Source organism: Cibotium barometz, chromosome 28 (genome assembly GCF_041138505.1).
Source record: "Cibotium barometz isolate CiBa-2024 chromosome 28, ASM4113850v1, whole genome shotgun sequence".
Classification (NCBI taxonomy): domain Eukaryota; kingdom Viridiplantae; phylum Streptophyta; class Polypodiopsida; order Cyatheales; family Cibotiaceae; genus Cibotium; species Cibotium barometz.
Genome location: NC_141073.1, coordinates 37,069,037 through 37,096,516, shown reverse-complemented (window position 1 = coordinate 37,096,516; position 27,480 = coordinate 37,069,037). Strand labels below are relative to the sequence as shown.

The following is a 27,480-nucleotide window of genomic DNA, read 5'->3' as shown; positions in this document are numbered from 1 at the left end:
TGCCAGATGAGCTAAGAACTAAGCTGGATCCAAAAGCTGAAAAATGTGTGTTTATTGGGTATTCCCTTGAGCAAAAGGGATACAGGTGTTATGACCCTGCTACACGTGAGTTGAGGGGGTAAGCAGGGATGTTGTTTTTGATGAGATGAGCAGCTGGTATGTTGCTGAAAAAGAAGCTGTTGGGGCTGATGTGAGTGGAAATGTGGTTGCACAGAATGCAAGTCAGAGCAATCACAGTCTTTGAGTGGACCAGGAGAGTCCTCATCTAGTGGTTCAGTTGATAGACCATGGAGTGGTAGGCTGCGTCATAATACCAGTCCTGCAAATGTGATTAGTACATCACATAAAGGCAAAGAGAAAGTGGTTGACCCCCTTAGTATGCCTGACATTTCTGCAGGGCATTCTCATGTTGATGGAGAGTCTAGTGGCTGCTGAGAGATGAGCCTTGATGAGGATCTTGGGATACCAGCTATGAGAACATCTGGTGTAAAGAAGGCTATGGAAGCCATGAATGCAAAGTTGCAAAGATCTGGGAGAGTGAAGAATCCTGTGCAGAGGTTTACCTATGATGGTTATGTGGCACATCACTATGCATACATGGCAAAAGTTGTACAGGTTGTAGAGCCCACATGCATTGATGAGGCTGTTGGAAAATGTGTGTTGGGAGAAAGCTATGGATGAGGAGACGGATGCAATATATGGAAATGAGACTTGGGATTTAGTGCAATTGCCTGAAGGCAAGAAAGCCATTGGATGCAAGTGGGTGTACAAACTAAAACATAACAATGATGGAAGCATAAGCAAGTACAAGGCTGGATTGGTAGCCAAAGGATATGCGCAGACATATGGCATTAATTATGAGGAAACTTTCAGCCCAGTTTTTACCAAGATGGCAACAGTGAGAGTTGTGATAGTAGGGGCTGCATCAAAGCAATGGTCTTTACATCACATGGATATAAAGAATGCATTCTTGCATAGGGATTTGCAAGAAGAGGTGTATATGTTACAGCCACCTAGTTATGAGGATGTGAGTCACCCCGAGCATGTTTGTAGGTTGAAGAAAGCCTTGTATGGCTTAAAACAAGCACCAAGAGCATGGTCTGACAAGATTTATGAATATCTTGTCACTATTGGCTTTCATGTAGCCAATGCAGATTTCTCGTTGTATGTGAGACACAGCGATAGAGGGGTTGTGCTCGTTGTCATCTATGTAGATGACCTGATCATTACGGGGAACCATGATGCATAGATCTTTAATGTAAAGATCTTGCTTAGACAGAAGTTTGAGATGAAGGATCTGGGGGAGCTCAGATATTTCTTGGGCATTGAGGTGATTAGGTCACCACATGGTATTGGATTACTGCATAGACTAACTGAAAAGGTGTGAAACCAAGAGAGAGTTTGTGAGTTATCCTATAGGCCCATAGGACCTCTGGCAAATGCACATCCGCCAGCTCATTTAGTTGGGTTCACACTATAGAGAACCCTAGTATGTATTTGCTTGAGTACCTTTTCATTGTGTGTACTCTTATCTTTGTATATGGTGTGTTGAGTGTTGAGTGAAGAAGATGAAGATTTTCAACCTCTCACCTTGTGTGTTCTCTTTTAGGGTTTTGTGAGTGTGTGTGTGCTTGCAAGAGCTCAAGCTCTCTTCTCTCCTACATCTTTTCATGGTATCAGAGCCATTTGTTAACAATCCAAAAATGGGATTGATTATGGTGAAGGACATAGAGTAAGCAACATAATTAAGGTGGGTTAAACCACACTAAGAACTCCATGAGTGAGAGAGAGAGATCGCACACTCAACAATAGCTCTATTCTCTTGCATATCACACTGAACCATACAATGATATAGGCCCTCTAGCCTTATCCCACTTTACACATCATCATCCATGTGGCACTCCCTTTTCCACTCTTTTGGTCAACACTCACACACCATTCAATATTACATGTGGCATTCCTATCTCACACAATATCTTGCACCTCTAGGGTGCTTTCCCACATACACACAACACAACGATTACATCTCTCAACACCCCCTCTTAATCGAGGTGTTCCACAACTCACCCATCACCCATATCAATGTAGCATTGCACAAATGCAATCGCTACCTCTAGGGTGCTTTTCCACATACACACAACACCACGATTACATCTCTCAACACCCCCTCTTAATCGAGGTGTTCCACAACTCACCCATCATCCATCACCCATATCAATGTAGCATTGCACAAACGCAATCGCTACCTCTCAACACTCCCCCTCAATGATACATTGGAGTGTCCATCAATCAAACATGTGTGCGTGTGTCTACCATCTTAGACACCAAATCCTTTTTGAGCCGACTCGCTCATAGTGGAACCACTGAGTCCGATTTGAACATAGAAGTTCGGGTGGGAACCAACCCATGCGCATGCACCTCACACATGGGAACCAACCCATGCGCATGCACCTCACATGTGCATCGCTCATGCACACATCACAACAACCATTTTGAGCTTCTCGGTGAGCTCGGGCAGGGCGACCCTCATACCATGGGTGATTACAAATAAAAATCCTCATTTTGAGCACACAGGCTCAGGCACGGTTACCCCTAAGTACATGGGTGAAATGTTTTACAACTTCCATTTTGACCGTAGTCGGCGGGCAGGGTACCCACAAAATCCAAGTGGTCAAAAATACCATGGCGTTTGTAAAGCCAATATTTGCTCGCTATTTCAAGGCACTATGAAGAGAGATTTAAGAAAACATGTGACACACACTAGTCACCAAAGATGACATGCATGGTGGTTCTCCATATCTAGCATACTCCAAAGCTGCCCCAACTTGGCCATCTTCACATCCATGTGACTCATCAAGCCACATCTAAATCAACAACATGTGAACAAGGGCTTAGCGTGGAGGATTTTTATACCTTAGGATTTTCAAACCCTATCCTTATCCTTTTCTAAAATAACGAGTGGCCTTCCGCCGCTGCTTGTAACTATTCTATGGTGACGTAGCCGCCTATTGCTACTCTCTGATTGCTCCTTCAGCAAGGTCTCACCACTCAGGTTTATGTCCAACTGGGAGACAGTCCCATTCTCACTAATCTCCTTGGACTGCAGCACCTCCAAGGCACATTGCTGTGGTTTCATGCCAACCAATCCTTTACATGCTTTATCAAGTGCTGATTCATCTCTCCTCACAGCCTTCTAGGCTACCTTCTTACTCATTATCACTTGCCTTCTTGCACCAATAAATGTATCTGCTCATGATTCTCCTATTCATTTTGAGAAAGGAGAAGTTGTCACTTGTCCCTCTGTACAATCTAAAAACAGCCCTTCCTGTGCTCATTATCTCCCCCTCCTCAGCCTCTGGAGAGAGAGAAGCTTCGTTCATGAGCATAATCAACGATGATCCCATAGGCGTTGCCAATGGCATTTTCATGCCATTGAATAGCTTTTGCAGCTTCTAATTTTAGGAACGAACCCTAAATCACAAACAATCTCTCCAACTATTTCTGTTGGTGGTCCTTCTCCATCACCAACCCTTCTCTTCCTATTCTTGCTCTACTTGCTTTGCTGAATGAGTACTCATGAGTGGCCTGAATGCTTTCTTGTAAAATCTTGATAATCAAGCTTTAATGATAGCCTTGCTGGTGGTTTTCTTCCCGAAGTTGCCCCATATCTTGCTATTGTAAAGCTTCAAAATTGGCCTTGTTTTGCACTGCGCTGGTTTTCTTGTTGTTTACATCTCATTTCCTTGTTGTTATTGTGATGCTATTAAGGGTGCTTTTATGCAAGGTTTTTCTTTTGAAAAACCAAAGGTGCATATCAAAATGAAAGCCTTAAATGGCGTCCACACCATTTTACTCATCTTCCATGAGTGAAATCCATGAGCCATGTCCTTCCAACATGCTCCAATATGGACTGAAACCAGCCCATCATTGCTTGCCACCACTCGACAAGCACGCACCTCCTCCACTCTTTGCTTGCAAGCAAAGAACCTTGGGATCCATCCATCCCATAAATCAGCAACCCTTCTCAACATGAGCATTCTTCCATGCTCAAACCAAAAAAATTATAAGGCAAAATCCAAAATACCTTCACAAAGCTTTTCTTGGCAGCTTCCTTGTTGACACCGAAGACTCCATAGCCTTCATACTTGTTGAAATCTCCATTTTCAGCTTCCATGATGATGAGCAGGCTTTCCATATTGCAAAACTCCCATTTGCAACTCTCTTGGGCAGCTTCTTCTATGCAACCTCCTTGTTGCAAATCTCCTCTCAAACTTGAGAATGGTAGCTCCAAATCTCTCTCAAATCCTCACAAATGCAAATCCAAATGATAATATGAGTGTGCATAATTTTTTCCCATATTAACTAAAAATAATGCTTAATCAAAGAACTCATAACCAAGAAATCTATACATAAATAATCACCATAACCAAGAGCCCACCCAAGCTCTGATGCCATGTTAACAATCCAAAAATGGGATCGATCATGGTGAAGGACATAGATTAAGCAACATAGTTAAGTGGGTTAAACCACACTAAGAACTCCACGAGTGAGAGAGAGAGAGAGATTGCACACTCAACAATAGCTCTATTCTCTTGCATATCACAAAATGAACCATACAATGATATAGGCCCTCTAGCCTTATCCCACTTTACACATCATCATCTATGTGGCACTCCCTTTTCCACTCTTTTGGTCAACACTCACACACCATTCAATATTACATGTGGCATTCCTATCTCACACAATATCTTGCACCTCTAGGGTGCTTTCCCACATACACACAACACAACGATTACATCTCTCAACACCCCCTCTTAATCGAGGTGTTCCACAACTCACCCATCACCCATATCAATGTAGCATTGCACAAATGCAATCACTACCTCTAGGGTGCTTTCCCACATACACAACACAACACCACGGTTACATCTCTCAACACCTTTTCCATTTGTCTTTTTCTGCCTAGGAATATTAATCTGAGCATTGCAGTATGGACAAGGCCATCTTGATGTCGCGCCTTGAGCACAACCCAACATGCATTTAATTATCTTCAAATCTCCTCCAAGATGCTAATCCACCTTGAACTTTCCTATGTTTTCTACATCTAAAAGTTGACCATCAATTTGATTTTTGATTACATCTGTTATCTAGGGAGTCCTTTCAAACATCCATGTCAATACCTCATGTGTCTCCTTCGGTACCTCGAATGCACCAAGGCACCATACCTCTTTCTCAGATTGCACACTAAAACTTGGTTTGGTAGTCTTTTCCCATGCACAGATCATGGCCTCATTCATGAGCGTAATGCTCATACATTCCAGCTTCCAACCTTTCACAATTTGGCACTCATCTAGCTTGAGCACAAATGAAAGTGTGCTCCCCAAAACTGTAAATAAATAGTAATTTACAATATTCAAAACAAAATAATCGTCTTCATTTTCTACTGAAAAACATGAATAGTACCAATTGCAAGTTCTCACCTTCTGGTGAAAGACCATAGAACTTCACCATAGCTTGTTGTAGTCTCTCAATATAAACAAAGATGTTATTGTAAACATCATAGTAAAATTCTGTACTTGTTGTCTTGATTTTCTTTCTGCTTGACCCTGTGTCTAATGTTAGTGGCCCTCTCAGTGTGATAAAACTGTCCTATAGCTCCTTGCACATCATCATTATTGATGCGCTTGACATTGTGAATCACCTTGAGTGTAGGAAATAAAGTGCCAGTGATTCCTTGTCTTAGAAATGCATCTTTTACAACCTGACGAATTGCTTGGTACCCTTTCATGCTGATTCCAACCGCATCACAAGCATGTTGAATTAATGAAGAATCGATGGAGGTGGTAATCTCGCTCACTACATTGCTGATAGCTTGGCGTATTTTAGGATGATGAGGGTCAGTAATAATTGAGAGAATATCCTTGGTATTCATAATGGCTTTGACCAAATCCTTCCATCCCTCTTCATTAGAACCACACACCTCTTGTGTAGAAAATTCCTGGCAGAACACAAATCATGACTATTTTGTTTAAATCACTGAGTGCATAATGAAAGTTTATGTTACTTACTTTGTTGTACAAATCCTTTTCTTCCGTGCTCCATCTTTAAATGCAAGAGATTCTATGTCAGCCAATGTCTTTTTGCGTTCACGAGCACCATTTGGTGTTGCTTTGAGTCATTTGATAAGTTCCTCTAGCCGTTGAATCTTTGCATTCTTCTCCACATTCTCTGCGAGGATCTCTTTCATTTTATCTGATGATGTTTTAAGTCCTTCTTGACATTGTAAAAGGCTGAATTATGATGCTTGCAATTGAGATTGGAGAATATGGGTTTTCCAAGCTCCACTTGTAGTCAATCTTCTGCAGTATAGCTCTCCTTCACCAACAAATTGCATAAAAGGTGATAAATTGTGAAAAGGAGGGTTTGCTCTTAATGGAGGGTCAGCTGGATAGAGATGCCCATCAACCACATTTTTCTCCTTAGCTATCCTACAAGCTTGGACAGATTGTGCATCAATAGGATGGGTTATTTTAGAGCTGCCATACTCTTCAGGAATACGAATGTGTAAATCAACCTTCCGTTTTCTAGCTTCACAAGGTGCTACACACACAGCTTGCAAAGGCTCCATAGCTAAGCAGAGGAAGAAGCTAAAGCAGAGAGATCCTCAGAGGGGGAGAGAGAGAGAGAGAGAGAGAGAGGGAGTGAGTGAGAGAGACTGTTAAAACTTTGCTGTTAGGTTTAACACAAATCCATTTTTCTAAGTAGAAAATGATATTTTTGATATACAAATATACTAACATGAAGTTTTTCATCAATAAATTACATTTATGAGAAAAATTAAAAAAATTTGGGGTCCCCACAATTTCGAGATCTCATGGATGTAGTGGTTCCTGATGTGACAGTTAGTTATGTTTATGGGGTTGTGGGGACTTGACAGTTAGTTATGGATGTACTGGCTCCTGACAGGCTTATGACGTAACCCTTGAATTACAAGCTTTTTGGAGGGAAAATTTTATTTTCATCATGCATATTGGTTGGGTGGTGTTTTTTCTACCTCAAAATTTGAAAAAAAAATAAAAAATAAAAAAAAATCACTTTTTGGGACCCACCTAAATACGAGAATGTTTTGCTAATGTGGAAGGGAGATATGGTGGGAGTTAATGAGAAGAAAGGAGATTTCAAACTGACAAGAAAGATTCAATTTGTAGAGAGTGAAGATAAAAAATTTCAAAAAGTAAGAAAGTATGAGAAAAGTCAAAAAGTAAGAGAGAGAGAGTATGAGAATATTCCCTTTAAAAAGTGAAACTAGGGGGGTATGGCTGATGTGGCAAGGCAAAAAATAGGGGTCATCATAGCCTTTGTCTCCCTTAAGCCCAGCTTTTTAAGCTCTAATCCCTTAAAATTAGGAATCCTTAGGAGACCCTTTTTGGGTCCAAAAAATTCCTAATGAAGAGAGAGAGAAGCTTCAATCTCTCGAAAAATAGAGGATTTTTAAGGGATAATAGAAAATATGAGTATTTTAATGTAATACTAGCATCGTATAGTTCAAATATTTTTTTACAAAAGACTAAGGATCTATTTATAGGTGAGGGAGGCCACTAACCAAGTCTAACTGGGTTCTAGAATTTTTCAAGTTCAGTTTGACTCAATTTGGACAAGATTTGGACCAGTTTGACTCTCTTTTTGATTTGGTTTGATCCAAGAGAGAGGAGAGATAAAAATATCACAATTTTTTTGAATTAAAAACTCATCCACATGTGTGAATTAGGCACCCCCTCTCCTTACCAAGGTGTCAAAAATGCATCATTATTCCAAAATATCTCATTTTTTTAGTAATATCTCATTGTTTTTAACTAATAAACCTTGTACTCAGTCAACTCTTCATCTTATGTGAGCATTTACTCATTTTTGGGTATTTTCTTTTATTCTTTGGATTTATCTCCTCCCAACACTTGGATTAATCCAATTGGCCCATTGGAACCTTAATTGGACCATAATCTAAAAATTTCTAAAAATATAGACCCTTAGGCTAAGGTCCTTTATACACATTTTCAGTTAATTCCAAATGCACATTGGAAAGTCCTTTTTGAATTTTTGTTTCAGGGGAATCCATTTTAGACACTAGGAGGATTTTATATCCAAAGATATCTTAATTTAGGATTATCTCTCTCTAGACTTTTTCTCTCTCTAGACCAAAACAGGGTAAAACAAGATCTTTCTTTTATTTCAAAGAGGGGAATAATTACAAGAACAGAAGGGGGGGTTCTTACACCTTTACACCTCAAAAGCTGGAGGGAGGAATCTTACACTTTATAAACACTCAAAATAGCTACAATGGAAGATTAACATAAGGATAGAGCAACTCACTTAAGGTCTCACTATGACACTATCCTAATGTAAGTTATTTTAGTAGCTCTTCTTATTATTGTTTTGGAATAGACTTTGCACTAGAAAATACATATAATTTCTCTAAGGAAGTTTCCCTACATAATTCTCACGAATATAAGTCATATCAATGACTCAGAGAGACCACCAATGTCCTATCTCCTCTCAATTATGGAGTAGACATTTCGACTCAATGTTTCACTTCTTCTATAATAAAAATTTGGTTTTTACCCAATTTTACTAAGTTTTTCAAACCATTTTGGGTTTTTATTTGGAAGGCGTCCATTATTTGAGTCCATGCTACCTCCCACTTTATAGTGGCATATCTAATTTTCGCTTTGACCAGGTCCATAAGCACAGCCTAGACCTCATCTAATCCCTTGGGTCTAGTCTGTCACCCTACCACTGGATCTATGGAGTTAACGTAAACTTACACATCCATAATTGAAATTCTTGATTTATTACACTCATATCCAACGAAAAACAGTTCACGCACACGCTCCCTACATTGCCCATTCGATCCACGTGGTTCAAGATTCAGTGCTTTGCAGCCTATATAGTTTGGATTTACATTCCATATATGTGGTTAACACTTGTATGGATTACCTCATCTTCGGGGCGATACTAGTATCTTTTCCATTTGATCCTGGAGGATACTCGACTAGCTTCATCATTGACAATGGTTCCTTATCCTTTCCACTTATACCAGATTATTGAGGAACCATTGCCTTGGATTTTGTATGCCTCAAATTTCCTTTCGATCCAGGAGGTTACATAGACATTCCGCCATGGATGTGATTTTTGGCTTTTGTAAATAGCCACTTGTATATGTCTTTTCTTTGGGCGTGACCACCCTTTGATTTCAAGGACGAAATCATTATAGGAGGGGATGGTTTGTAATGAAGCAACACCTTTAGTTTAGGTCTAGAACCTTGGTCATGGGCTCAAGGATAAAAGGGGGCTCATGGACTATCATTGTACATGTTTTTACATTTCTACCTTTTGACATCTTGGCTCCTTTCTCAGAGATGGCCTTTCATGGTCTTCATGGCAAGCTTGATAGCCATCCTCTTCGGGGTGGGAGGTTAACTCACTTAGGTATCATGGCCATTGTATGAGATTATCCTTAATCTTGTATTAATCCATGAATGATTTGTCCCTAATCTGAGCTTTATGATTCACTCCATTTCAAGAACCCTACACCAAGATTGGAAATTTATCACTATAGGGTGTAGGGGGTATATGTACATGAATTGAGCCTCATTAAGTTCAAGGGCCCCGTGAATATAGCCATAATAATGGTGGGGTTAGCATATCATGTTGTATTTTGTTGAATTAGTGCTAAGTCCCTCTCACTTAAGTTAATATTGTATTGGCATAAATAGAGTGTTGGTGAAGCAAAAAATAAGGAGAAAGTTTGGTGAGAGGCCTGAAGAACCATTGGAAGGTTAGCCAATGGGGCTGCCCTATCCACAAGCTTCCTTTAGGTATCATCATCTTCACGTGCGATGTGTTCTCCTTGTGTGAAGTTCAATGAGTTGAGCCTCTTGAGCTTGTAGATCCTGGTCAATTTGTAGCTCCCTTTGGTGGCGAGCTTCTTGGAGTTGGAGATTTTGGAGGAGAAGGGAATCCCTATCTGTTTGCAGCATGCCCATCTCGGTTTGTAATCCAGTTGTTGTCACAACATGCATAATCTACTCATTAAGATGAGAGATAACTTGTTTTGGTGGTAGTTAGCCAACATAGTCACCTTTTCGTTTTGGAGATCCTATAGCGTTGCCTTGAGGTCCTTGACATGTATGTCATAGCTAGCACAACTGATTTCATAGATGTCTTTGGTCTGTTCCAACTACCCTTGTAACACCTCCATATGTACCTTTAACCCTGCTTCAGTGGCCTTTAACTCTTTTTCCTTCTTCTTCCAAATGGTGCTCTAGGGCTTGGCGATCATTAGTTGTGTTAGAGAGCTTCACCTGGAGATCCAGCACTTGGTTATTCATCGTAGCCTCCAGTTCAGCCACTTCGACTCAATGCTTTTCCTCGATGCTTTCCACTTTGGAATGCTCCTCGTGCCAACTGATTGGCAAAGGATCAAACAAAATATCGTGGGGAACATGTGCATTGCTCATCTCAAGAGCACACAAGAGCTTTGATCGAGACCTAATCTACCATAGGCAGTAGCACACAAAGAGTCGTGGGGTGTGTCACTCACCTCATAAGCATGCTTGCGTTTGGTCGATCCTTGTTGTAGACTCATAGGTAGCTTCGGAAAGAAGCACACGTGAGCTCGACCTCCGCGTCACCGCTGCAAATGCCTCGTAGCTCGATTGCACTCACCGCTCAATCTCACCTCTCTCACACACACTCACACATGCATAGATAATTACACAAGAGCTTACAGCTACACTAGGCAAGAAGGTGAAAGAGTCGCGAGCAAGAGCACACAAACCACGATGGGTAGTTAGTCCCCTCACTCTTATCCTCAATGAAAAGTATACCAAATACATCACTACCTATGATTTAGCCTACAAATAACTAATATCTGACAGAGAATGTAAATATCCCAACTACTTGCATGTACTGTCAATGTCCACTGAATGCAAACAATATGGCTACTAGTAGATCACTGATGATGATGGAAACCTGCAAAGTGTATGAAAAATTAGTGTATAGATCTAGTGTAGAAATGATACTTAGCAAGAATGCCAAAATCAATGATAATGATAACGATCATTTTGAAGCTGTTGAAGATGACGTCGAAGATGTGCCAATGGCTCTGTCTGCATACCAAATGTTACTTCTGTTGTGAAGAAAACCGAAAATCGAACAAAAACAACTCAAACTGACACTCCCCAAAGATGCCTACATAAAACTTAAAGCATGCGAAAAAGCTCCAAAATGCATCAAAAACTCTCCTAAAAACATAAAAACTTAGCTAATGTAGTTAACAACTTACTATAGCGTATACTTTCTCCACCTAAAATAAAAGCTCAATGTGAGATAATCAAAAGAGAAACTCTAGGAGAAGATGACAAGGGGGTGAGATCCCAGAGAACCTTCTCTGATACCAATTGTTGGAGTAGAGATCAATGTAGCAACATACACATAGATGAGCCAAGAAAGGAGGGATAGATGCAAGCACAACACTCAAAGTAGATTGATGAGAATGAGTGAAGTGACATGATAACGTCACTTACACACACTTATAAGAGTGTACATATGCTCGGGGAAAAAAACCTCCTAAAGAGAGAAAAACTGCCCAACCCATTATTAGCCTATGTCCACACATCACTACCATATAAATGGCTACATGCCATGCACGTCACCTGCATATTTCACCTACGGTCATCATATTTTTTTTAATATCTTGCGTCTCTTAGCATAGCAAACATATGCACTTGCAACTAACCTTGTCAATGCGACTCTTCAGGTACATCTCTTAGCCGGACGGACCATGGTGGGCATTGGCCTAGCGCATGGTAGGACCCATTTCCTAGAGAACCCATTGTCATGCCATATATCTCATAGGTTAGCTTTGGATAATCTAGTGTATTGATTTTTTTAATCTTAAATGGTCTTAAGTTCATCTAGAATGGTGCTAATGCAATAGTGGAAAGAGATCCCATGGCTTTGGATAAAATCTAGTGTCTTGATTTTTTATCTTCTAAACGGTTTAAGCTCATCTAGAATGGTGCCAACGCAATAGTGGAGAAGAGATCCCATGGCATATTTGATATAGGCTTGCCAAAGTTGTGATTCTTGCTTGTCTTAATCTCTTCTTAATACTTGCATGCTTCCATGTTTATGATTGTCATTAGCTAGGGAGTCTTGTTGTTAGTTGCTTGCTTGCGTGAAAGCTATATTTTTTAATGACCCCTAGTTAGTATGTTTTTGGTGGCTTCAAGTGGTCTTTCAATCAGATCATTTAGATCCTAGATGGTGGTATGTGATCCAAGTTGCTCTTTGAAGTGAATACAATTTTTAAGACAATTAGGAAGAGGAGGAGGTGCCAATTGTGCAAGTGGGTGATGCTGGTCTAGCTAATGAACCTTGTAATCATGAAGGTACATGAGCATATAGGTTGTTTCTATATTTTTATTTGTATTTTCCAATGAGAGATCCTGAATCATTGACTATTCCCCCCACCATAGAGAAGCGGGCCCACCACGTAGGTAGTCTAGAAACATGTCAATAGCCACTGGTGCCTTCGGGTAGCCATTATTGAGGTTCGAACCCAAGACTGTCCTTATATCTGGTGTGTGTGTGAGAGAGAGAGAGAAAAGAAAGTAACGGTACCATAAAATGAGGGCAAAACTAGGACACATGGTGATCCTCGACAACAATAAAGAGAACAAGGCTACACCTTGGGTAGCCATTATTGAGGTTCGAACCCAAGACCGTCCTTGTCTGGTGTGTGTGTGTGTGTGTGTGTGTGTGTGAGAGAGAGAGAGAGAGAGAGAGAGAGAGAAAAGAGAGTAATGGTACCATAAAATGAGGGCAAAACTAGGACACATGGTGATCTTCGACAACACCAATAAGGAGAACAAGGCTACACCCCAAAACAAAACAAAAAGCTTTGGCATTATGGTGAATTGTGACGCCCATTGGGGGGTAGGTAAGGTCAGCACTCATGCCGAGAGAGAGAGAGAGAGAGAGAGAGTGTGTGTGTGTGTATGGTATGATTTTCATTTTGTTATGGGAGAGTAATGTGAATTAATACGGGGCCTACTCGAGACAGCCTTTTTGAAAGCGAGTCTTTGAGTTTACACATGAATAACCTATGAGCGACTAACCACAGCCAACTCAAGGAACTACCACTTAACAAGATTTTAATGTTTGATACATCACTTGGCAATAAAGTAGAAATGAGAAACTAAATTGTATAATGAAGTGGCCAAACATAAAAGTCTGATAATGTGGAAAGCCTTTGGTGGACCCTCAACAAAGAAAGCAAAGCCTTCTTACACCCTCTAATGTTAATGTAGTGAATTTAGCAATATACATTACTCGGTGTCATGAATTCAGCAAAGATAGGTTCGTGTTAAGAGACGACTTGGTTTAGACCTAAAATTTCGAGTTCCAAAACTTACACATCACGATCTTTTACCTGACCTCAACTGCTACTGGTTTGTTCCAATCTCAGACACTAAAGAGTTGTTACTCATCTAGACTTGTGGTTTGGACACGTTGAGAAATCTTGCCAAGCAATCTATAGAGCATGAAGTAGTTCCTCGTTCTCAAAAATAACTCACGGAAAATAATGTTTTCACTTGTTAAGATAATGTTTGAAATGAACTTCATAAATTGAAAACTCATAAATTGAACTAGATTTTTAGATGGATACCCCAAATCTGTCTAGCATTCCTGGACTCTCCCAGAGTCAAGATATGATCGCTTTGCCTTCGAAAATCTCATCAACTCCGCTACAACCCAAGAAAGCAAAGTGACAATCCCACTTTCTGCCGCCGGATTCAAATTGTCCTTGACCTTCAAGGCATTGCATAAGTGCCATAGCTGGGACAGTTTCGAAATCCACAAAAATTAAGACTATGTATTTTTTTATTTTTTTATTTTTTTTACCAAATAAGACTATGTATTTGCTAGCATGTTTGCTCCATCTCCACTCATTGTCTTGCTCCATGAAGCACATGCATCCTTGATTGTGGGCACCATTACTCCATTTTAGGGTCACGAGTCCCCCAAGGATTATGCTTCTGAAAATTTCAGCAACCTGGCTTAGAAACTATGCCGCAAAGACCTTTTGGTATCATTTTTAAGTCCCCGAACGATGTTCTATGCCGCAGAAGACCTTTGATATCATTTTTCACTGAGCAAGAAGCCCAAGGTTGAATCCTACTTCATCACTGCGAAACAGCGAATATTGGTGCTGAGCAGCGAAATTTTGCTGCTGCTAAGCAAAAACTCTGGAGTAGAGCACTCAGAAACTACCGAAATTTCTTTATTTTGAATTTTTTCCATAAAAGGATACAAGCCCTTTCTCTGCTCTCTCTTGCTGGCTCTAGAAAGGGTAGAGTTAAAAACTCACAGCCAAATGCCAGCCCCATCTTTCTAGCCTCAATTTCCTAACACACTAACTGCCAATGGTAGTTGACTCACCTTACACACATCAACAGACGATCTTTACAAACTTTCCTCCTCCTTAACAAACCCATCTTCCTACTCACCAACTAAATAAACCTGAATGAGTCTCCAATATCCTAAGTTACCTTACATTTTCTGAAGATGTAAGCTAGATATGTAAGCACAATATGCAATAACACCTGTTTCAACTTACTGGTCATACATTCATTCGCATAAATAAAGAAGCTAGGTTCGTGATGTTCAACCAAGCCACCAGCGCTCACACAGGAAAGTTACCATAAAACACAACAATGGCTATTGAGCCACTAATTGCCTTAATGCGTGGACAAACTCTCTTGTTCAACTCTTTATAATCCTTCCCTTGTGCATGCACCCAACCTGTCCTAAAAATACTTAATTGTTTCTGCTAGATCAGCAACCTTGTTCACTTTCTACGGCACATCTGGCCATGAGAAGGTTGAAGAGGAAGTACATGCAGATTTTGTGATCAATAAGTAGATTATCTCCCAGTGTTATATCATAAAGAGCTTGTTAGTTTGAAATCAGACCACTAATGGTCTCCCAAGTTTACGTTAGACCTGGGCTGCAATGAAAGAATTATTGAATGTTTCCTGAGAAACGTACATGCTTTTACACAGTATCCGAATTTTTCTCAGCTGCATCAAAAACACCCTCCAGTTCAGCAATTACATCATGGTTGGCAAAAATATGCTTCACAGCATTCTTTGCCAAGTACCGCAAATCTGATTTTGTCAAACCTATTTCAGCAACCACAGACAACTTGTGATTATGACAGCATAAGAGAGCATATAATGTGACGGTCATTCTAAGTTAGAAATAGAAACTACCAAGAAGCTCAGATAGACAACCATATTAAACCCAAAAAGCAATGACATGAAACAACTTACCAAAGCAAACAGCAGCAAGAGCATATTCACGGGAGATGTCTGTCCCGAAGATTCCGGGATCATCAGTGCAGATGATCAAGGGATGCCTTGATTTGTATAAAGCAGCTGCAAACCAAACATCATTTTTTAACTACTTTGGCCAAAGCATTCAGCAGTCTTTCCTACAATCCAACTTCCATCTTCCAACATTAGCATCCCTTTACTAATAGGATTGTGTAAGTTGTGATGTCAGTTCCTGAATTTCAAGTGCCAATGGTTTTTTTTAGTTTGTTGTAACACAGATTTACATGTCAAGCTATATGTATTATTATAAAAAAAGCCAAGGACACCCAGGATGACCATGTAAAAAACAACTCTCTAATCTTGTTATAATATGTTCCATCTAGAAAGCACAACAACTAAGTTTTGGAGACAAAAAGATAGGAAGGTCTTCGACTCAGTGAGATGACCACAAAAACAAAACTTTGGTGACAAAATGACAAATGCCTTTTTAAAATTGAGTGGTTCCCCTTTGACTGACTTGAAAAACAGCCAGGCGAACAAGGTCCCTCAAGAGCAAAGGGGAAAGAATTCCTCTTGAGCAAAGAGGATTTCTCACAGCAACCTGCTGGTCACAAGCATCTTAATGCCAATATTCAAATTCAGTTGGAATTCACCTACTAACTAATTCAATGTCAATAACACGAATCCAGAGCCAATGCCTTGGCAGTGATATCTTTCCCTTCCTGTGTGCAGATACCACACATTCACACAATACCACACAACCTTTAAATTCCATTAATAATATTTCTGTTTGCAGATTCCACACATTCACACAATACCACACAGCCTTTAAATTTTATTAATAATCTCATACAGCACTGTTGGTAACAGGGCATGGGGCCTGCATAAGAGTGAATTGCACATAACTGCAGCAAGCATCAGTGTGTGGATCCAGGACTTTGGCAGGCCCATGGGAACTAGAGGGCAAGGTGGTCTGATAAATACAGGTCTAGCCAGCCTGTAGAAGCATGAGCAGATGCTACATCAGAGGGCCAGCATTGAGGTTTTTTGAGCTGTGTGTTTTACATCAGAGGCAGCTGCTATTCCCAAAACGCAAGCATCTACAATCAGCTTATACTAGCGATTTCAGCAAAACGCAGGTCATTCAGCCTGTATGAAGGAAAACCCATATCATTCAGCCTGCAACAAGAAAAATGCAGCACATTTTTGCTGTCCAGCAGAGAAGACATCTCAGGCCATCATTCAGCCCATGACACCCTCTCTATGCACCTCATCTAGGCGAGTGAAAACAGGGCTTTACAGCCCTACAGAAATTTGGGACTTTTCTGAAATATGGAGAAAATCATCAAAATTGAAGCCTTTGCATCCGTAGAAATTTGGGCCTTTGTCAAAATCAAGCCTCCTACCTCAAATTGGAGCTTCTACAGTGCCATGGAAGGTCCAAGCATCTACATTAGGCCATCGTTACCTGAAAGAGACTACTCTTCACCAACATACATTCAAGGGGAAGTTTTTAAAACTTGCAAAATTATCTTTTTTTCCTATTATGTTTGAGTCATGGGTTCTCTGGCCGGATAGTCCCCCAAAATCTGAATTAAATATTGTGTGTGTGTTTCCTTTTGTAATGCTCCATCATTCCCTCTCTACCGGGTTGACTTGATAGACTCTCATCTTGTGGTCAAGCTCTTATATCACGCTAAACATGAGAGTTCGGGTCTTGGCATCACTGTGTTCTTTTGTATCACGTGATTGCAGTTTAGAGTCCATATCATTGTGACTAATGAAGGTCTAACAGGCATCACCTCCAGCAGTCCAAAGGCGGGTTTGTTGGGTATTTCAGAGTTAGTTGGTGTGAACACCCTCTTTGGGTGTGAACAGGCCTTATTTGGTTTTGGTCAAAAGGTAAGGCTTGATGCCTAATAAAGCATGTACTTCGGTGGTTCTATTAACATTGAGCATCATTTGAGTTGTGCGATCTCTCACTCTCTTTATCTCTGTGCACCAACTTGTCATAGCTTGAACCTCCATCTCTTTGCACGTGCTCCAAGAGGGGCAGATCGATGTGTCGTCTGTGGTCGTGGAAACCAACTATCCTCACCTGCTAGGGACGGCTAGGATAGTCCTTCAAGATTGTCAAACTGGGCTGTAGCCCCATCCCAGGTGTAGAAGAGGCTGGCCACAAACTTGTCCTCAAAGGAGGCACTTGTTAGCATTCATGGTGCCAGGACCTCTTGAGATTGTTGACGACCATCATGGCATCTTTGCCTTTGAGAGAACCGCTGGCTGCATTGGGACCCAAGGCATAGTTGTCACGGTACGAAAATACGATACCGTACAGGAATTTTTGGTATGATATGAAATTTCGGGATACCGTACGATAAAATACGGTTTTTTTTTTAACACTTACAAACTATGGAGCTTCAAGCTTGAATGTGAGGAAAGGTTGGAGGGGAAGGAGTCTACAGTGCTTGAGGAACCAAAACATGGAGATGTGTCTCTCCCAGTTGGATCTCCCAATTGTCTCCAAAAAAGAGCCTGCATGGGTAATGCGATACCAAAGGTCTCCTAGTGTAGCGTTTATGACTAAGGGACCGTCCTTCAACAAACATGGGCAGTGCATCTAGGGTGATAAGTTTAGGGACCATGGTAGCAGGGGAACCCCGTTTCTCCCCATGGGGAACAGTGGAACGCGTTCCCCCATGGCCAGCATGAAGGGAACGATGGAAACGGGGTCAAGAACGACCAGGTGTGGCAAAACGGCCGTGGAACGCCAAGGAACACCAATGGACCGCCAGACGGAACGGTGGCCTACCGTTCCCCCACGTGGGAACGATGACATGGATTTTTTAATTTTTTTTAAAGAGAAAAGTACTGCCCGATGCCCGTACTGCTGTTGCCTTTCGCCCGTCGCTTTTCCGAAGTTCGCTCGTACTGCTGTGGCCAACCTCCAGCCTACCCGACACCCGTACTGTTGTCGCCGACCTGTAGCCAGCCTATCACCTGTGGCCCAGTACTGCTCTCACCTGCCTACCTACCCGTACTGCTCTGTACCAGGCAGTACGTCTAGCCGACCTGCAACCTGCTGCAGCTGCCAAGTCGCCCCAACCTCCAGGCCCCCAGCCCTTGCCGTGTACAATGTACACTCTGACTGTACACTACAGTATACAAGTCTACAATAGTAGTACACTCAGCACTGTGCCTGGTACCAGCCTGCAAGCAGCAATAGTGCAACCTGCCTGGGCCCTGTGCAACAGAGTGATCAAGACTCAAGTTCAACAGTTTACATCTTTACAAGACAAGGCAGCAAGCTTTTCTCTTTCTTCTCTCTCTCTCTCTGTTTGAACTTTTAGTGTTTTAAAAATTACCTATGTCACAATCTGGACTGCACAATCTCTCCCCATTAAACAATAGACAGAAAAAGGACTCATTTCTCTGTAATGGTTAACTTTGAAAGTCTATTCAACTTTTTGCCCAAATTTGCAGAAACCATGGCTTACTCGGGTTCAAAGCGATCGGCTTCGAATGCTACTTGGTGGGACGAGGTTGAAAGGCTAGAAGGTATTCATCAAAGGAAGGTGCAACACGATGGAAATGCAAGCAATGTAACAAAGAGAAGTCAGGAGGAGCAAACCGTGTGAGAGCACATCTATGCCATGTAAACAATGAAAAAGCACAAGTGAACAAATGCCCAGGGACAACACTTGAAATGCGTAGAGAGCTTTCGGCAAAGTACCCCAGTGAAGAGGAGAAAGCATGTGCACGAAAGAAACCGACAATTGATGCATCTTACTTCAGTAGACATGGGGAAGATGTACACTTGGGAGATGGACAGCAGTATGGAGAACTTGGGAGCTTTGCATTTTCCCAAGATTCGCAGCCTATGGGTGCAAGCTCTGGCAAGCATCAAACCTTGGGAGTAGCTTGGGATCCCGCAAGAAAGAGAGACTAGATGCAGCTGTTGCAAGGTTCTTTTATCATGATCATGTAGCATTCAATGTTGCCAGGTCTCCATATTTCATTAAAATGGTCCAGGAGATTGCACGGTATGGCCCAACATACAAGCCTCCTTCGTATGAGACACTACGCACCACCTTGTTGCAAAAGGAGAAAGCTGCAATTGAATGTGCTTTAGAGTCTGTGCATGAAAGTTAGGCAAAGAATGGTGTCACTTATTGCAGATGGCTGGAGTGACACTCAAACAAGGTCCATTCATGGCATGGTTGCTTATTCTCGAGGAAGACTGCAATTCATTTTCTCACATGATGCTTCTCAGACTGGAAAAACTTCAGATCAGTTTGTGGAAGAGTGGCCCGAAGGTATTGAGAAAGTTGGACCAGAGAATGTTATTCAATTCTTAGCTGATGGTGAGGCAATAAATAGAGCAGCTGGTCTTCAGCTTGAAGACAGGTATCCACATATCACATTTAGTCCATGCTTTGCTCATTGTTTGAGCAACTTATTGAAAGATGTTGGCAGCTTGCAATGGGTTGGACAATCAAAAAGGCAAGGAGATAATAAGCTTCATTCAAAACCATCAGTTTATTTTGAATGAATTCCGCAAGAGATCGCCCAAAAAGGATCTCTTGAAGTACTCAGAGACACGCTTTGGTTATAACTTTCTCATGATGAAGAGGTTATCCAAAGTGCACTTGCCTTTGAAGCAGTTGGTTGTATGCAAATGAGTGGATGGGATGGGCTCTTTCTCAGTCAAGAGCTGGCATAGAGGTTGCAAGAACCGTACAAGACTTCACATTTTGGGATGAAGTCAACACTATCAATGCTATGATGAAGTCGATCATGCGCTTGATGCGGATTACAAATGGAAGGGAGCCATGCATTGACAAGGTTTATGAGGGGGCTGACCGAATGATCAAGAAAATAGGAAAAATGGGCTTGTCTGATGAGAAATATGCAGAGGTTCGAGAATTATGTGAAGTACGATGGAATGGTTATTATTCTCCTATGCATGTTGCTGCGTATGTCTTGGATCCCAAGTTCCAAGGATGTGGACAAGAGGCCGATGATGAGGTGATGGATGATTGGGAGACGATGCTTTCTAGGCAGGTTCGTGATGTAGATAAACGAAGGTTGATGAAAGACCAACTTGGATTTTATCGCAGCAAGTTGGGAAGGTTTGGATCGGCTAATGCACAGAGAGATAGGTTTATGGTAGGGACTGCTTTATGGTGGGAGAATTATGGGACTCGTACACCACAGCTTCAATCATTGGCAGTAAGGATCTTGTCTCAAGGTGCAAGCTCCTCTCCGATTGAGCAACTATGGAGTGTGTTCGGCCATGTTGCATCCAAGAAGAGGAACAAATTTGGGACAAAACAAGTCAATGACTTGATTTTTGTAAGTGCTAATTTGTGCTTGCTTGGTGATATGGCTTCTCCCAAACCAGAGAAGTTTTTATTGCTTGATGAGGAATCCTCGGATGATAAGGAGACACATAGACTTGCAGATCCTAGTCAGGATGGGGTTGAAGATTTGGATGCTGCAAATGTTGGTCTTGATGATATGGCTTTCTTGGATGACATAGATGATAGTCTCCTTGATGGCATGTAGCCATGCATGATATCTCCTTACTATTTGCATGTCACCTTGAGGCTTGGACTTGGGTTGTTTCTTTTATCTAGGCCGTGGGCCACATTTTGTGCTTTTTGTAACTTATGTCATGTGTGATGTGGGCTAATTTATTTTGACTTGTGAGATCTGTTCAGTGTTAGTATCTAGCCATGCAAATTGTGTGGTGCACTAGACTTTAGTGTCTCTAATTTGGTTATATAAATGAGCATTGTATGTTAAGATTTATTGTCATTTCTAGGAATTATCTAGGTCGTTCCCTGTTTCCGTTTCCCCTCTTTTTCCCGTTCCCGTTCCATTGCTATGAACGTTGCGAAGTATTGCGGGCATTTGGAATCTTCATTGAGCACGATTTATATTTTTTAAAAGCATTTGGAATTTTTTTCTCAAGTTTGGGGGAGGCTCGTACCGTACAAAACCATACGATATCGTACGGTACCGAATCGTACGAACTGTGCGGTACGAATAGGTTCGTACCGATACGAGAAAAAACCATGACCCAAGGGAGTGGTACTAGCGTGACTCCCCCATTCGGCCGGCCCCCTTCTTCAGTATTCAGCCAGGTTACGCCACCGCATTTTTCTACAGAAGATGGATGACACTCTACTGCTTCCACCTACTAGCGGGCCCACGATCTCTTTTCTGGTTTTCTTTCAGATTTTTGGCATCAGCTTTGGGAGAGCTTTCAGTCTTGGAAGATTAGCCTCTTCCTTTGGCATTTTGCTTACAGAAGCCTAGCCGTGGGCAGGTGGTTAGCCATTGGAAGCCACCTAGATTCATGCAGTAATTGTGGAGCCCTACAAGAGTCACAACGCTACTGCCTTTGGGATTGCTCGAAGGCGCAGCAGGTCTGGTGAAGGAGTCTTCATTTGTTCACATCCAAACCCAGCACTCTCCACATCATCACATGGGGCACAATTGCTTGGGGTTGCAGTCTGCTCTTAACACACTTTCTTTATGACTAATTACAAGGCGCTCTGTTTTTTTTGCAGCCGTAATGACTACTTGGTAACTTTCCACACCACTTTTCCAACCTGAACAGGAATCCCAATTATGAAAACACATCCAAAACCAAACAACCAACATGACGTAATATGTAAATTTTTGCAGGTAAAGAACCCAGCCCTGGATCTGTCAGCATCCAAAAGTAGGCAACCCTATAAGTGACTAAATGTTGGAATAATAAACTGCCATGAAGAGCTTCACCCACATTGAAATGGCATACTCAAAGAAAAGAAAGCATGCCAGATCGGCTCATAACAATAGCAAGCTAAGGAAAAAAGACCACAAAGCATAAACCTAAAACTCGCAAATCTTCTAGCTTGCTAAGCAATTGACTTGGCTTAAAAACCGTGAAGTGAATCCATAGCTTGGCCATGGTAGCAGGCTGTGAGTTCTTCTATAAGCAAGATGTCTACAGTAGATGATCTCTGTGTGATTTGATGAAAGTCACAATCCAGGTATATGATTGAGTTATTTGCATGATCAGCCTAAGTCCCTGTGCTCCACAAATCAAAAGTTGGCGAGCCTAGGTAATCTTTCTTTTCGTCCTAACAAGTCACTCTAGGTAGGCTGCATTTAACTCAAGCAAAGGAATGCAACGCAACTCAATTAGATTGCCTCCAAGGTTCAACAAAACGGGTCATTGAAATTCAACACAGAGGAGAGCACATTAACTTTAAATTGATAATAAAACTAATAATAGAATGGAAATTTCACCAAGTAACGTAACACACGTGAAGCATTAACAACTGTAGCAAAACAATTATACCAAAATGGTGATCCCGTATAGCAGGCACCGTTTCTGTTCGAACATTTGAAGTAAGACAGATTTCAACCTGAACATATAAGTCAAAAGATAAACTAATGAGCTCAAGGGACCACCACTTCAATGAAAGCTGTGTTGTAAAACTCTTCTCCACTAATAAGGTTATTAATTACTTTGAATATATGCAGGAGATTATACTCATTCAAAAAAGAGAGATCACCATGCAGTTCTTAACATAAGCTTTTTTTTTTTTAAGGTTCAGAGGCTGACTTTCAATGAACAGATGAAGGGGTATAAAAGTGTTTCCAAAACTTAAATCAGGCAATGTGATACTTGGTTATGCTCCCCCTTCCCTGCAAGTTAGCCTCCTTTCTCCTTGTCTCCACCTATACTTTACCCCAGCAACCCCACCTCACTTTCTGGGAGCAGTTGCATATTTGTGTCCCCGTTGCTCCCTTTGATAGAGATGCTACTTTGTTTATTCTCGATCCCTGTAACAGGGAGCTCAAGCCTTAAAGCAGTTCACTAACAGGGAGCTCAAGCCTTAAAGCAGTTCACTATTAACTTATTAAATACACAATTAAGTATAAATAAAAAATGCAGAACTCCAACACCAAAAACATTTCATAAAGGTATAGAGCATTCTGAAATGTTTTTGGAACGTATTCCATAAAATGCCTCACAACCAAGGATGAAGTCTGAGCTTGTGGTATCCTCCTTGGCTTCCAAATGCTTGTTTTCATCTGAATAGCACGCATCAACAAGTGCCAGATACTGCTTGAAGTAATCCTCATCCGACCATTTGGCATCAGTGGTCGGATACTTCTTGAAATTCACAAGATAACGCCTCTGGACTTTGCCACCTGCAAGTTTTCGTTTTTTGTGGAACACAATATGCTAAGGCTGCAAAACCTTTTTTCAGGCTCAACCACTTCCAGTGGATCTTCCAAGACTGGATCCACCAGCTCAAACCCCACAATATTTCCTCAAGACCCCGAAACTTTTCTGGTGACTATGCTCTTTGGTATAACAAACACTTGCATACATAGGCCTCTGTCCTTTTTTTATTTCTTTGCTTTTTAACCAAGAAAGGTCCTTCTACTAGTGTAGAGCACGCATGCCTATGCGCTAGGGTTTTTAGAGATAGAAAGAAAGGTGCAACGGAATCAATCAGACATATAGCACACGAGTCCTAAAATATTGTATGTATTATGTACAAGAAAGAAGTGTTACAATTGGAATTCAAGTACAATAATTGTCTGAGAGAACGAACACGTGAATTCACAACCCACGACTACTGAACACTATATTGTAAGGAAACGCTCTATAGGCTCCAATCACTAGGAGAGTGCACTCATGTTCAGATTGATGGGCTAGCTATGCCCGACTGCCCTACAAGCAACTGCTCTCGCGCTTGTTGCCAACAAGGAGTACCTACAGGTAAGGGGTGTCACATTCTCCCTCACTTGCATCGCAATTGCTCTCAATTGCACGGTGTCCACATAAAGCGCCCTCTCATAGAGGGAAAAGATCCAAGCAAAGCTCATCCATGTACCCAAGATCTAGAGACCACTCTGCATCCAGTGCGAAGGCTCACATTCCATCCTCACTACGTCAGCACAAAGACATGCAAAGAAACCTACGAAAGACCAGCTCTCACCTGATACAGCAATACCCATTTGTCCAACTATTCTCTTGTACACACAATATGTGATGCATGGATATGGAATACACTATGATGTTATGTTGTTATGCTTGTATGTTTATCTTGTATCTTTTATCTTGTTGTTGATCCATGCCTCCTACTCCATGCTCAATTGTACGTGTGTACTCCATGGCTATGTATGTAGGAGCATGTGTTTTTCCCATGTTAGCAAGGTGATGGTAACACTTGGACATCACCACGGGACGAGAAGCTTCAATCTTCTCCTTGCCCACAAGCTCTTGATTAGAAGTCAAATGCCTAATCCATACGTATTTCTTGCAAGAAGAGAGATTAGAAGCATGCATGATTCTTTGTTGATTTTCTTGATTATAGATTACTCATAATGTTTATCTTTTATCTCAAAACCCCATGAGAAGGGAGATTAGCATGATTATTGGTGATTTTTGAGATTATATTATAAATCATTGGGAGTTTTATTCTTAGTTATTCTCATAATGTTTATCTTTTATCTCAAAACCCCATGAGAAGGGAGATTAGCATGATTATTGGTGATTTTTGAGATTATATTATAAATCATTGGGAGTTTTATTATTCTTAGTTATCTAAAAGTATTCACAAAGGGTGTTGATGTTTGGCTTGTAAGTTGTTTCATGAAGTGAACGATACATGAGAAAAGACAATTTTTGAGCGAGCATGAGGGTAGGTTGTGAGGATTACTGTTATTACTTAGTATTTCATCCACTGCAACAGGAAGACAGCATCTATAGCTAGCCGACCTGCAACCTCAAGCATATATGAAGGCATAGAGTCATCATTTATTTAGTCATTTATGATTCTCAGAAGTAGAAGTCATCATCCATCATGTGCCAGAGGTCACCCCTTCGGGGCTGACCAAGGGCCTAACCATGTGTAAGCATTCAGTCACCTTTTTGTACCATATGAATAAAGAAAACCTTGACACCAACTATCTCTCTCTTCGTCTCTCTCCTCTGTCTTAATCATGTTTAAATCAGCATCTTATTCTTAATCAAGCTTAGGGTTGTGGATCAGTACGACAAGGCTTCCGCGCATGCAACAACGACAAGTGTGAAGACTCTCCCTAGCCAAAAACTTGCCTAGCATCATGCAGTTAAAACATGCTTGGCATGTTCAACCTGAGAAATGAAAAAAGTTAAGACTCACACACACACATCTTCTTCATACTCATTCTCCAGTTCTAAAGAAGCCTCCTCCTCGGACTGCTCCTGTAACTATAGAATATCCTCTTGTTCAAGATCTCGCAAAACTACCTCTTGTAGAGAACACTCCCGATCTAAACTCTAGCCACTTGTGAAATTCTGCATATGGACCACCATCCTTGGCTTCCAGAAGCCCCACATATCCCTGCCGATGAAGGAATCAAACAGAAATCCACATTGTTGCATCGACATTGTAATCGCCAGTACCTTCGGGCACTAGTATGCTCATACCAACATTTCCCTGCTTACAAGGTGCCAATGATTGGTCCTCCCTATGGAGCATACTCCAAATAATACGTCTTCCGATGCATAGAGGAAAACACTCCGTCCTCCAAAGATATCTCCGATGAAAGCTCGTCTTCAAGCACGACCCCCTGTGGCATGGACGTGTTCGTGTGTGATGCCATCTGTGCAAAAATCACCTCTATTGCTGAAGACGGGGAAGACTCTTTGGCGAACTCTCTCGATGGTGAAGAATCCTCCAACAAAACTCCCCCACTAGAATTGGGCTTACCCTTTGCAACTCGTACAAGGCCTGACTGAGCACAATCCTTGCCCTTCGACTTCTAATCTTGTTGGGTCCAAAGTTAGAACTCTCCCACGCCATGACCACCCTGTCGAGGTGGGTTACCATGGCTGCCATACTAGAAAGCACTTCCATAAGTACCTCTGAATCCATGATGAAGAGCCAAAACCAGTGATAAAGAGAAAGATGCAGAAGTTTGCAGCCCTTCACATTGGGGAAGGGTGCGTGGGATAAGGGGGGTACCTATACACCAAAATGACACCAAATAATGACTTTTCCCAAATCCGAACTTAGTGTACTCTTGGAATTTAGGGCCTCTACCCTATCCAAACAGTCAACAATGCACACGGGTGCTAGACAAGGAAAAAATGTACAGGTCCACTAGGCTCTCACAGAGAACGGGAGTAGAAGACAATATAACCTTGAGCTTCTCCAATGCAGATAAAAGATTGTAAGACCAAGAAATCCGCAAAGCCAATGTACATTTTACGATATAGGCTACAAAACAATGGCCTCGATCTTCTTTGGATCCATCAAGATTTTATCCTTGGAGATGACATGTCCCGGAAAAGAAATTTTGACCATGAATATGTTCGTCTTCCGAGGACAAGGCTTCAATCACGACTCTCTCGGGGCATGCTTCCCATGCTCATCATTAGTTCTGCTAAAGACCAAGATATCATCTAGCTACTAGAAGAACTGGATGGATAGTTGTCTTCTAAATATCGTTCCCATGTCAATGAACATGATGGTATCCCGATTTCAAATCCAACTTGCTAAACTGCTCCGCCCTTGCGAGTTAATCCAACAAATCATCAATGTGGGACAGCAAGAACTTTGTTCTTGATGGTGAGCTTGTTCAGCACCCCCAACAATCCACACACATACGCATACTCCCATCCTTCTTCTTGACCAAAAGAACCCGAGCTCCAAAAGGAGAGCAGCTCCAACGGACCAACCCTTTGGCCAACTTTTCCTCAAACTATTACTTGAGCTCTGTAAGTTGAGGACGACTCATCCGATATGGAACAAGAGACGAGGGTTTTGCACCAAGCATAAGCTCAATACAATGGTCCTTAGGCAGGGACAGCGGTAAATCCTCGGACATATCAACATTGAAGAGATGTCCATGCTTGTCCAGAATGCGTTGTCGATATGCCACCAAATCCTCCAAGTCTTTACAGGCATGACCACCCTCGAGCACCGCCCGCTTCAACTGAAAGGTGGATACAACCACAAAAAGGCCGGTGTGAGACTGTAACATGCAGCGGAATTAAACATAGATGTAGAATCCTGTC

The 27,480-nt window shown here is 41.5% G+C and overlaps 1 protein-coding gene across 1 annotated transcript in view; it reads right to left on the bottom strand.

Annotated features, from left to right (window-relative positions):
* Nucleotides 1-14,669: 14,669 nt before the first annotated feature.
* The window catches only part of LOC147622799 (adenosine/AMP deaminase family protein), a 53,918-nt gene continuing 41,107 nt past the window's right edge, over nt 14,670-27,480 (bottom strand). Inside the window, exons 9-11 of the mRNA XM_086822445.1 lie at nt 22,756-22,822; nt 15,396-15,500; nt 14,670-15,245 (exon numbers count right to left, since the gene is read on the bottom strand). Of these exons, the coding sequence (XP_086678571.1) occupies nt 15,118-15,245; nt 15,396-15,500; nt 22,756-22,822 (300 nt within the window). The 3' untranslated portion in view covers nt 14,670-15,117. The remainder of the gene's footprint in view (nt 15,246-15,395; nt 15,501-22,755; nt 22,823-27,480) is intronic.